At 43.8% G+C, this 12,631-nt stretch overlaps 1 protein-coding gene across 1 annotated transcript in view; it reads right to left on the bottom strand.

Moving 5' to 3' along the window:
- The window catches only part of FANCC (FA complementation group C), a 128,647-nt gene that overhangs the window by 13,594 nt on the left and 102,422 nt on the right, over positions 1–12,631 (bottom strand). Inside the window, exons 11-12 of the mRNA XM_066604083.1 lie at positions 9,939–10,011; positions 4,337–4,412 (exon numbers count right to left, since the gene is read on the bottom strand). Of these exons, the coding sequence (XP_066460180.1) occupies positions 4,337–4,412; positions 9,939–10,011 (149 nt within the window). The remainder of the gene's footprint in view (positions 1–4,336; positions 4,413–9,938; positions 10,012–12,631) is intronic.

Below are 12,631 nucleotides of genomic sequence, written 5' to 3'. Positions count from 1 at the left end.
TTCAGACCAGCATCAGCCAGATTAAAGAGCCATGACAATCATCCACATGCGGCTAAGCATGTCTCACCTAAAACCACACCCACCAGGGACAGAAGATGAAGAACCACCTGCAAACCCTGCACCAGACTATCAGCATGGCAGCAAACCCAGAACCGCCATAACAGTACATCCCCTTTTAGAAGGGGCCCCAGGACCCTTAGCATCAAATCGATTTGGATTCGGTCTGTGAAAAACTTTCACAAGTCGATCCGCATGGACATTAGCAGCCGTTGCTCATGTCCGCTCCTCAGGACTATAACCACGCCAATTTACTAAATAATGTGGGGATCTCCTAACTTGATGAGAGTCCACTATGCGACTTATCTCAAATTGAATATCTCCATCCACCATAACTGGGGCTGGTGGAGATGAACCATTTCCTGAATCAACAAACTTCTTTAAGAAAGAATTGTGAAACACATTAGTTATTCTCATAGAACAAGGGATCTCCAAAAGAAACGATACAGGATTCATTTTTTCAATGATTTTGAAAGGGGCAATAAATTGTGGGCCTAACTTGAAGGACTGTTTTGAGTTTTATGTTCTTAGTTGACAACCACACCAAGTCTCCCACCAAGAAATTAGTCCCCTCAGAAAGCTTATTATCCACTGCCCACTTAAAATTTTGAACCGTCTTCTGAATAACCTCCCACACTGCCTCAGTACTTCTGACACCTTGTTGGAAAAAGGACCAAAACATTGATGAAACCCATAATTACAAAAGAAAGGTCATGTTCCCATAGATTCCAATGATCTATTGTTAGGTGTAAATTTAGCGAAGGGCAAAAGCCCCGACCAATCCTCCTGCTTCTCTGAAAGATAACACTGCAAGTACTGTTCTAAATTCTGGTTACATCTCTCAGTTTGCCCATTAGTCTCTGGATGATATGCAGAGGAAAAAGGAGAGCTGAATTCCCAACAGAGAGCAAACAAAATGCCAGGACCTGAAAACAAATTGGACCCCATGATCAGAGATGATATTTGCTGGTAACCTGTGCAATCTCACAATATGAGTAATGAACAATTTGGACAAGGTTTTAGCATTAGGAAGACTGGGAAGAGCCACAAAATGACACACCTTGCTAAAACGACCTACCATCAACCTCCCAGCATGGCCATTGCAAAGCGATTTTGTCCTAGCACAAACATCTCAAGAAGACACAAAACTGAAAATATCTCGTCGTAATGACGGCCACCAAAAAGTTCTTGTATTTTTGGGTATTATTAATCCCTGGATGACCAGCTAACACAGAACTATGTACTTCAGACAGCACCCGCAGCCTCAAATGAACAGGGACAAAAAGCTTGCCTGGAGGACCTGGCGAACATGAGAAATCTGTCAATCAAAATCCAACGAAAAGATAAGAGAAAATCATCGCGGTATACCAGAACAAAGCAGCCGATAAATTTATAGAGGACCTCACTGATAAAGGACTGGAAAACCACAGGAGTGTTTGCTAAACCAAACGGCATCACCAAGTTCTCGAATTGCCCTTCAAGGGAGTTAAGGCGGTTTTCCATTTGTCCCCCTCCTTAATCCGAACCAAATTATATACCCCACATAAATCCAACTTTGAAAACCAGTTGGCATCATTTAACTGTGAAAACAGATCGGGAATGAGAGACAACGGGGACAAAATTACGCTTGGCGATTTTGTTTAGCTGTCTGAAATCAATGCATGGCCGCAAACCCCCATCCTTTTTCTTGACAAGGAACAACCCGGCGGCCAGTGGGGAATTTGAGAGATGTATGTGACCCTTTTTCAAACTGTTCCGGATAAAAACATTTATAGACTGTCTCTCAGGCTTAGTTAAGATTGTACATACGGCTTTTGGGAAGTTTACAGTCTGGAACAAGTTCAATAGCGCAATCCCCTTCCCTGTGAGGCGGTAATTTATCTGCCCCCTCTGGCGCAAAAACTGTGAAATTAGCAATATATTCTGGTAATTCCTCAACTTGCACTGAAGACACCCTTACAGAGATAGAAACAGAATTACAGCATAGACTCTATTTAGACATGTCTCCCTTCTACCAATCCACCACAGGAGCATGTAAACGCAACCATGGTAGGCCCAAGACTGCCTGTGTTGGAAGGGATTCCATGACATGTAGAGTGATGATCTCTATATGGAATAATCCGATCTTTAAACATATATCCGGAAGACAAAATGTCAAGCACTTCTGTGATAATGGAGAGGAGTCAATGGCGGACTCAGGAATGGGTGGATCGGGAGGTTTTACCTCCAACCCCAAGCATTTGACTGTCTCATGATGGATTAGGTTAATATTAGCTCCACAATCAAGAAAAACTGATTTGATCACTATCACCCCCAAGAAGGATCTCAGTGGGTAGAACCAGCCTGGAGGACACCATCCAAGCAATCAGTGGCCCTTGAGGGACCTTCCCTCCCACCTTCAGGCCCCCTAATTCCTTCGGCCAAGGCTGACGAGAAGGACAATTCTGAACCAAACAACTGTTATGATTGCATGCAAATCACATAAACAGGTGGTTTATGCAGCTTTTTTTTATATCTTCATTGCCAATACAATGGACTGGCTTCCTGGACAAAATTACCACCATGTACCTATTAGGTCACGCCCCCTACTTCATTTAGATTGAAAGCTACCATCTCCTTTTGTCTCATTGTTTGTTCAGTTGTCTTCACTAGTTGTCACTTTAGCAACTGTTAAACTCTTATCTTATGTCCCTTTTACATGGGATGACAGTCATCCCATCGACTGCACGAGCGTTGATGACACCGCTAAGGACGTTGGCGCTCGTGCAGAGTGTTTAGACTGATAAAACTTCATGGCTGGATCACGGGCTTCTTATGGCCCATTTACATGCAACGATTAATAGCTCAAAATTTGTTCAAACGAGCGAAAGTGAGTGATAATCGTTACGTGTAAACACAAAGCCATCATGCGCTATTCTTTCACTTGTCGCTGGTCGCTGAGTTTCAGTCTGCATGAAAATAGTTGCTAGCTCCTTCGCTTGTTGTTAGATCCAAACAGCAGTTCTTCAAACAACCTGAGGGGAGGGGCGATTGTTTGCCGATGTAAAAAAAATAACTCAGTCAAAGGCCAATCCACACACTGCAGCAGTTGACAATGGCTTTTTCTTCACACTCATTAAAAACCGCCCACCTATAGATTCTTCACATATACACACATCCACATGAGCCAACAATTGTCCACTTATCTTATATATGTTCACTTTACTTATAAACACTATGAAATGCCCCAGCAAATGAGGGAAATGGCCAGGATTTCAAACGATTATCTTTACGTGTAAACACTCATCATTTGAAAGCAAAAAAGTCGTTGAGTCGTTCGATTAAACGACAATCACTGCGTGTAAATGCGCCTTTACTCAGCACTTCCCCTTTTATATGAAGCACCCAGCGATTACACTGAAAGACAAGCCCGCCACCCAGCAATGTTTTTATGCTGACTGAAAGTCAGAGATAACGAACAGTAAATTACCTTTTTGCATTTAAACTGAATGATTATTGCTCAATTTCGTTCAGAGTAACTGGCCCATTTAATCTGCGAGACCCAACAGACACAACAACAATAAGTTTATATAAAATGATTTGGTCACAAGCTGTGTGCTATACGATACAAGTATTGTGAATTGTTTCCTTTAGTTTTAGGCCGAATGCACACGGCCGAATTTGCATTGTGGAATCCAGAGCAGGCGTCCGCCTCCAGATTCCGCAGCAAATACTGCCTATAGACATGTTATGCAAAATCGCTTTTCCATGTCCACGAGCGGAAATCAATTGCGATTTTCCGCTCGCTGAGGGAAAATTGCAGAATGTTCTATTTCAGCGCGGATTCCGCATGGGTGGTTTCCATTGAAGTCAATGGAAGCCCTCTAAAACATGGGCCTTCCACAATCATAATTATGGAAAGGTCGTGGGATCCACCTAATCACCTAGCGATTATGCAGCATAATCTGTTCTGTGCATACGCGCCGGCTGCACACCCGCAACACAGATCTGGAGAGGTATGCAGGGGTCACCGGCTGGGCACAGGGTGGGATCCCGCATGTGGAATGGGACCAGGACGTGTGCACTTGGCCTTACACTTACATTATTTTGTTTAGAAAGTGACATTCACAAGCAGGTAATCATGAAAAACAAACTGATTTAAGTAGGTTCTCTTTTTCAAACCTTTCGTTAAAATATCAGCTATTAAGCACTTTTCTGAAAAGACACCTAGAACCATCCCCAAGAGGAAAGTTAAATACTCCAAAACAGTACGGTACAAATACAAAACACAGTACAATACCTTTCTTCACTGTCCACACTTCTTAACATTTTCACAATAGTATGCAAATGTTGGATGCAGATATTAGATGGTAGTCCTAGAAGAAAGAAAACATACATTTGCAATAGATTTCATACATGCACTGCAGTATATAAGGCCACATGCACACGGCCGGGTCGGATTCCGGCAGCGAAGTCCGACCCTGTGCCGGCCAGTGACCCCCATATACCTGTCTCGGATGCACTGCGGGTATGCCGGCTGACTCGCCAACACACATGAGCAGTGCAGAGAACGCCGCACCGGCAAATTGACAGTTTGGAATTGCCACGGGATGAACGGCTTGCATTGACTGCAATGGAAGCCGTCTGTGCGAGTCTCGCACAAAAATAGAGCCTGCTGCGATTCTTCCTTCGTGGACTTCCGCTCGTTTGCGTGGAAGAATCATTTTACATTACATGCTATGGACGGACATTGCTGCGGAATTCGCAACGAGCAACTGGCCGTGAATTCCGCAGCAAAAATCCGTCCGTGTGCATTGGGCCCAAGCGCTTTATCCTCATGTAACTTTGCTATTTTATTTCATGAAAGCTTTTTGCCTCCGGGTGACTGGAATCAATTGAGCAGCTGGTAGCAAATCTACACTAACTGTAGTAAGAATAGAGAGAAACCAAGCAGAACCTCAGAAAAGTACTGCACATCCTGTTGTGTTAGCGCCACGAAAACCTTATTATTATGTCCCTTACTATTTCACCTTTCATGTTGTCATTGCTATGTGATGCCTCCCCTCACAGTTACAGCAAAGTCCTCCTCTCTCCATGGGCACCTGACACTTGGGGCTCATGATGAGAAGGGCATCAGAACCTTTATCTTCAGGCTTGTTCACACCAACATTAGTAATTTTTGTTTCCCCCGTTCCCTTTTTTAAGAAGAGAAACTTAAATCAAAATGGAATTAAAAGTTTCACTTTCTTCCCCATTGTTATCAATGGGTTTTCAAAAAACCCAAAACTGAAATGTTTCTATTTTGATTCCGTGCAGTTTAATTTTGGTTTTCAGAACAGAACAAGTAGTGCTGACTGTACATCAGTTTACTCTTTGGTACCACATTCTGTACTTGCTGGCCTCCTGATGTTCCTGTTAACTGTCTGCCTTCATCACTAATTGGAAGCTACTCTAAGAATTGTGACTTAAAGGCCCATTTACACGTAATGATTATCGCTCAAAATTTGCTCAAAGGAACGAATGTGAGCGATAGTCGTTCAGTGTAAATGCACAAAATTCGCTCACTATTCGTTCGCGGTTTGTTACATTAGGCCTTCCTCACACAGGGCGTTTTATACAGCGTTTAGCGCTGCCTTTTCATCCCAGCACTAAACGCTGTACAACACTCCCATTCATTTCAATGGGGCTGCTCACACAGGGCTGAAAACGCAGTGCCTTCCGACGCTGCGCTTTGACAGCGATGCATGTTCAATTTTGGGGCGTTTTCAGCCCTGCGTTGCCCATTGAAATGAATGGGCAGCGGTTTTAGCACTGCTGAAAACGCGGCAACACTTGGTGCCGCGTTTTTGGCAGCGTTAACCGCTCGCCGATTTTCGGGGTGAGGGCTTGCAATAGAAGCCCTACCCCGAAAATCTGCCCCAGCTAGGTAGAGAGAAAAAAAGAAAGTTAATACTCACCTAGTCGCTGCAGTCCGGGTCGCGGCCGCTGGTCTCTGCCGCTGATCCGGGCTTCTCCAACACTCCCAAGTCTATTGCTGGAGGGCAGGTTTGAGCGCCCCGCCTCCGGCAATAGAGTGCTGTGATTGGTTATCGGCACGCTTGATGCCCAATCACAGCCCTTCATTGACTGTCTCAGCCAATCAGCGCCGGCAAGCTCTGATTGGCTGACACAGTCAATGAAGGGCTGTGATTGGACATCGAGCAAGCACCGACAACCAATCACAGCACTCTATTGCCGGAGGCCGGGTTCTCAAACCTGGCCTCCAGCAATAGACTTGGGAGTGCCGAGTAAGCCCGAATCAGCGGCAGAGACCAGCGGCCGCGACCCGGACTGCAGCGGCTAGGTGAGTATTACTTTCTTTTTTTCTTTTCAGCATTCTTGGCTGCGTTTTCAGCCGAGCTGAAAACGCAGCCAAAACGCTGGCATAAAGTATGCCAGCGCTGCTGAAACGTGGCGGAATCTGCAGTAACGCAGCGTTGAAAAACGCTGCGTTTCTGCAAACTCCCTGTGTGAGGGAGGCCTAACAGGTGAAGCAGACGAGAAGACAGTGATGGAGCGGCAAATCTCTCTGTGTAAACGCTCTGCACGAGTGTTGACGACCTTAGCAGCTACGTCGGCGCTCGTGCAATCGTTAGAAAGACTTACGGCCCGTGTAAAAGGGCCATTACACTTTGCACCTTACTTTAGCTAGGGGCAATCCGATTGTGACACAGAGCATTCAGACTCATGGGGCCTCGTGTGTGACACCTTTCAGATCCAGCTGTGTTTTTCCATTTTGAGTAAAAAATTGAAAACATAACTTGCATTCCGGTACACCGCCAGTACCCATAATGAGTACAAGACTGGACAACGATAACTACAGGCATAGTAGGATATACTTGGTGTGAATCTTCCAATGAGTGCTTTATTGCAACAATAGCAATATCACTTGTTCAGGTGAATACTGCTTCACTTACGACTAAGCGTATGTTCACATGGCGAAGTCCGACGCAGATTTTTTTCGCCTTTAAATTGTTTCTTTAAAAAAATGTCGTCCACGGCTATGGGTATGTATGGCCACGAATCTACACGCGGATTGAGCCTTTTTCAATGAGCAAATCTACAGTATGTGCAAAATTCCCAACGCACAACAAGAAATGACACAACATTCATTTTTTCTCTTCATGGGGATATGAAATTCGTGTGTTGGAAAAACAATCTGCTCCGTACCGACTACATGGATTCCCACTGAACGTGTTAGGATGTGGATTTACCGTGGAATCGACGTGCATTCTATATTAAATCTGTTGTGTGAACTAACACTGAGGTAATGGAAAGAATCAGTCTCACTAAGGCCTCATTCACACAACCGTATGCGGATATTCTGCGGTGTTTTACTGGTCTGTGTGATGCCATGTATCTCACACATGCTGCCATGTACAGTCTGACTCATTTTTTTGTTATTTCCCGTTCTACTTCATAGCGGGGTTGCATATGAATTGTTGCCCGTGTGAAATGTATTGCATACGGACAGCGTTGCATACATGGTCCATACAAAAGTACAGGGGCTCACGCTGCATGGTACGCAGAAATAGAGCATGCTGCCATCTATTTCTCGTGCGTATCCACAAGCAGTGTTTATACACTAATGTGAATGGATCAATGAAAGTCCATTTCTTTTCACTGACTCCATTCACCATGTGACACGGCTGTGCATGGCGGCCGTAATACGAGCTGAAAGCATGGTCGTGTGTAGGAGCCTTAAGATAAAGCAAATATTCAATGTTTAAAAAATTACAGCGGATATGTGAATAAAGAGGAGTAACTTTACTTTACTGTTTTTGTACTTATTCCAAGTTATTTTATGTCATTTGGTCCTTCAATATAGCTTCTTTTGAAACTGGTTCAAAATTAAGCTGGTTTTGTTACTATATGTATGGGCCTAAACTGCTGTATCATAGCTAATGAACAACTGGTCTGCTCTTAGACATAACCTACAATGAAAAAATATGTAAAGAAAACTATTTATAACATTTTCTCAAGACAGCTGGGCGTGTGATTTAACATATGCTGGGTACTGTAAACAGCTCCAAGGGGCTCTTTTACATGCACATGAAAATGATAAATAGAGATGAGCGAACGTACTCGGTAAGGCTGATTTCGCAATCGAGCACCGCGATTTTCGAGTGCTTCACTACTCGGGTGAAAAGATTCGGGGGCGCTGTGGGTGAGCGGGGGGTTGCAGAGGGGAGAGGGGGGGGGGGAGAGAGCTCCCCCCTGTTCCGCGCTGCTACCCCCCGCTCCATCACGCCCCGCCCCGCCCCCCCGGCGACCCCCGAATCTTTTCACCCAAGTAGTGAAGTACTCGAAAATCGCGGTGCTCGATTGCGAAATCCGCCTTACCGAGTACATTCGCTCATCTCTAATGATAAAGTGTTAATGGCAATTAACACTTTTTGCAAAAAGATCGCTAAAACTTTCAATCTTTCAATCCTTTAAAAGATTATCTTTGCGTGTAAATGAGCCTCGTGCAGATCCTTTTAACTTTTCTAGATAAGTCAGTAGCTAAGGGTGCATTTACACTGCAAACATGATCCTTCAAAAGATGGCTCTTGAGCGATCATTTTGCATAAACTGAGACACTGGGAGCTGTAGTCAGGGAACAGACCTCCTGCTGTTTCCTGATTACTTTCACTTTGTTCTGCCACAGGGCTGATAGCTCAGAAGAGCTGATACAATGTTATCAGCTGTAATCAGCTCTCTATGGGCAGAGCACAGCGTGTGGTCCTGCTTATCAGCTGTTCTGCTGAACAATCGTTTTCAAGCAGAACTGAAAGACGGGCACATTTAGACAACGATTAGCGTTCAAAAGACAGCTTTCGAGTGCATTTTGAGCGATAATCGTTGTGTCTAAATAGGCCTTTGCATTTAAAAGTGTTTAAGAGACACCTAGAAAGATACAGCAGTCATTAATGAAGGGTTCCGTAGAAGTCTAAAACATTCAATACATAAACATAAAAAAACAAGTATTCTAGCATAAAATGCAGTTGTGTGTGCCCATATTTACGAAAGCCAATTTGTGCAGTAAAAGAGTGGCAAATGTTTGTGCAAATGCATATTTGCGTAAAAATTTGTGATTTTTTTTTTTAGCTTTATGCACTGGCCCTATAACTTTTTCATAAACTCGGCATGGCTTTTTGGGAAGGGGCATGGTCGCCCCGGACCTATAGATTTATATATAATTTACACCAGAAACTGGTGTAAACTATACCAGAAATGTACACTAGATCGGTCCTGGCGTACAATTCTCAGAAGGCGCACAGAGCTGCTGGGATGCACTGGGTACATGAAGAGGCGTGCGCCGGGGCAATCAGACTAAGGCTGGCGTTGCAAATGCCGGTCTTGGTAAATTTCCCCACTGGTCTTAAGTACATATAATCTTTACCTTTAAGTTCTCCACAATTCCTACACGAAGCAACATGTGACCCCCTCTGAATTAGGAAATAAGGATGAAATAGCCGGGAACTTCTCAGAGACCGTAAGCATTCCAGTGAAAATACAGCATGAGGAATGCTGGACAACAGAAAGAGTTATTTTCCTGCCTGACCTCAGATCCTGTAACATGTTGAAATGAGATGTGAGCACATTCAGCTGCAGACTGATGCCCAAGCATCTGATATCCTTGAGAATCAGATCATTACATGCATAGCTTGTTAACATGACAATACGGCACATGATAGACGAGATGAGAAATGGTTTCCTTTGCAGGGAAACAAAAATGAGTCTCCTATTTGTGGGCTGTAACTCCTGAGCAAGCCATGAACATGGAATACTTCAGAAAATGAGAATAGATGAAAAGGATGTTAAAAATGCCTCATCAGCGACATTAGCTAGTTATACCAAAACTCTGGGGTCGCACGTACCTTCCGCTCTTCTGAGTAATGCCAACACCAGGGGAGTATTATGTGAAAAGTAAGCTCTTAATGGTAGCTTGGCCTACGAACATGGAAAATACAAAATTACAACAAACTACTATTTTATTTATACAATTATTGAAAAGATTCTTCTACTTACAAAGTGAAGTCAAACTTACGGTGGAACCCAATTTACAGAACACAAAAGCTATTAACTAGGATTCTCTAAAGTTCTTATGGAAACCATTCCCATTAGTGACCGGAGCGACACAAATTTACTGCGTTACCTTCACATCATCCGAGCAGTTAATAAGCTTTTTTTTTAAATGTTGCTTTCATTAAATGACAAAAGAAACGGCTAACGAGGATTACAGCAGGAAAATGAGAATGTACATTGTATGTGGCAGAACACAAAAGATGAAGGCCGGAACATTAGGCAGTTTGCTTACAAACAGTTCCTTGTTCCCTGAAGATTACATCCTTGTATAACGATTGGGGTAATAGATAAGGGTAAAGTAAATGAAACAGAAAATACATACAAGTCATACCTTGAAACGCACGGGGGACGGGTTCTAGCGAGCTCGGGGCCCAATTGTAAGAATATTCTAACAAGCAGTTAACAATCTAAGCCAAACGTTATTAACAGAGAGGTAAGCTTTAGGGTTTGTGTCCACAGGCGGGTTTGATTTGCGGAACCCGCAGGGGACACTTGCAAATCAAGCCACCCATAGGGATGCATGGGCATCTGTAAAACAATTGAGGCATGCAGATTTGTTTTGCGGACCTTTTGGTCCGGAAAACAAATCGCAGCATGCTGCATTTTTCTGCAGATCCCGCAGGGATGGCTTCCTTTGAAGTCAATGGAAGCCTTCTGATCCATGACACAACCGCAGCTGACACTGCAGAAGTTCAGCGGATCCCGGGGGAAAGCGGGAGATCTTAAAAAAAAATAAAACACAGTACTGCGCATGTCCAACGGCACGCCATGAGGACCATGCGAATATAGCGAACCTGGAGGTTCGGATGCTGGGGGTTTCCGCTGCCGGGAAAATACAGATAAATTGGGCTCACCGGCCGCAGACTGGGCTGGATTCTGTGCGGGATTCCCTGCAGGGAATCCGACCCGCCCGTGGACATGAGGCCTCATTAATAACTGCTCCTTGTATATGATTTGGCTAGTCTGTATTCAATGGATTGGCCACATTCATGGAGAACAAGCTGACTAATTGAACCTGCAGAAAGTGCAGCTAATAATGGAAACAACTTTTTGTGGATTCCTACAGACCTATCTAGAGAACTTCTGCATTAAATTGCTGGCAAAGGTCCTCACTTGAGGGCTTAATTAGGTAGTTCTATGCCTGGTGAATGGATTAATTAAAATCTATAGAATTGTTTTCTGAACTTGTAAATCGCCCCAGCAATACAAGTGACCATACAGTTCTCTTACTTCATGCATTAAAAGCCTCAGATTGTGTAGAGTGACAGTATTTGTGGGTTGTGTTTAAGAGATCTGGTTTTGGTCATATACTTGTATTCCCCATAAAATAACAATTCTGGAGCATGATTTTGTCTATTTTTGTGTTGGTTATTCTTCTTAAAAAAAAAAAATATATATATAAATACATTGACAAGTGAGCGTTTTCTTGCCCACTCTGACACTGTCCAATCATAACAGTCAGTCTGTGTACATTCACATCCTGATGAGAAGTAGACGGATAATGGAATGGCCAGATATCATTCCTCAATAAAGTGGACTGGTATAGTTTTTTATGGGTATGTCAAGAAATTAGATGAGGACACTGAGAAAAGCATTTATGTGTATAATTTTATTTTATGGTATTCCTGAAATGTATAGCAAATACATAGTACTGTCAAAGTGATAGTTCCAGTGGCATATGCAAAAACTGATGCAATAAAATATATATTGGCACACTGGAGTTTCCTCTGGACATCACTCACACAGATGGGCATAGGGCAGAGATTCATAGACAAAGTTTTCTCCCTCTATGACAGACCATTGACGCAGGTGAGAACGAATTGAATACTACCAAGTCCACTCTCCATTTAGGGCTCCTGTCCACGGACGATAGTGCATTGCGTTACTCGCGGCAATAATCCGGGTGCAATTAACGCAGTGCATGCTATCTATAGCGTTGCTATGGAAAGCACAGCCGCCCTGTCCACGAGCGGAGAATCATAGCAATTCTCCGCTCAAGGAACCTAAATCACGGCATGCTCCAATTCGCCGCGACTCTCCGCGGTGAGCCGATCTGTCAGATAGGCTCATCGCAGAGAACGGTCAGTTCTCTCCCCTGCTTCCCAGCAGCGGAATATCGCTAGCAATGTTCCGCCTCGCCCGTGGACAGGGGACTAATAACGGCACCGGACAGGGCTGCCCTCTATCTCCATTACACTTTGCACTGGTCATGGAACATCTTGCTATAGCCTTGCGGCGGAATCCCAGTTTAGACAGTCTCACCATTGGTTCCCAACAGTACAAGGCCTCATTATATTCTGATGATCTGCTTCTACGTGTTACCTAGCTACGAATTTCCCACCCATCAATTCGAGTGAAGGTCTAAAAATACGGCCCTCAGTAACTTTAAAATAAATATCACTAAATCAAAAGCACCTATCCCAACAGTTCCCATTTAAATGGAGAAATTCCCTGCTGCATCATACCTGAGTCCTACCCTTAAGTG

Source organism: Eleutherodactylus coqui, chromosome 5 (genome assembly GCF_035609145.1).
Source record: "Eleutherodactylus coqui strain aEleCoq1 chromosome 5, aEleCoq1.hap1, whole genome shotgun sequence".
In the NCBI taxonomy this organism is placed as follows: Eukaryota; Metazoa; Chordata; class Amphibia; order Anura; family Eleutherodactylidae; genus Eleutherodactylus; species Eleutherodactylus coqui.
Note: the sequence above shows the minus strand (reverse complement) of the source record. Positions and strands in the feature narration are given on the sequence as shown.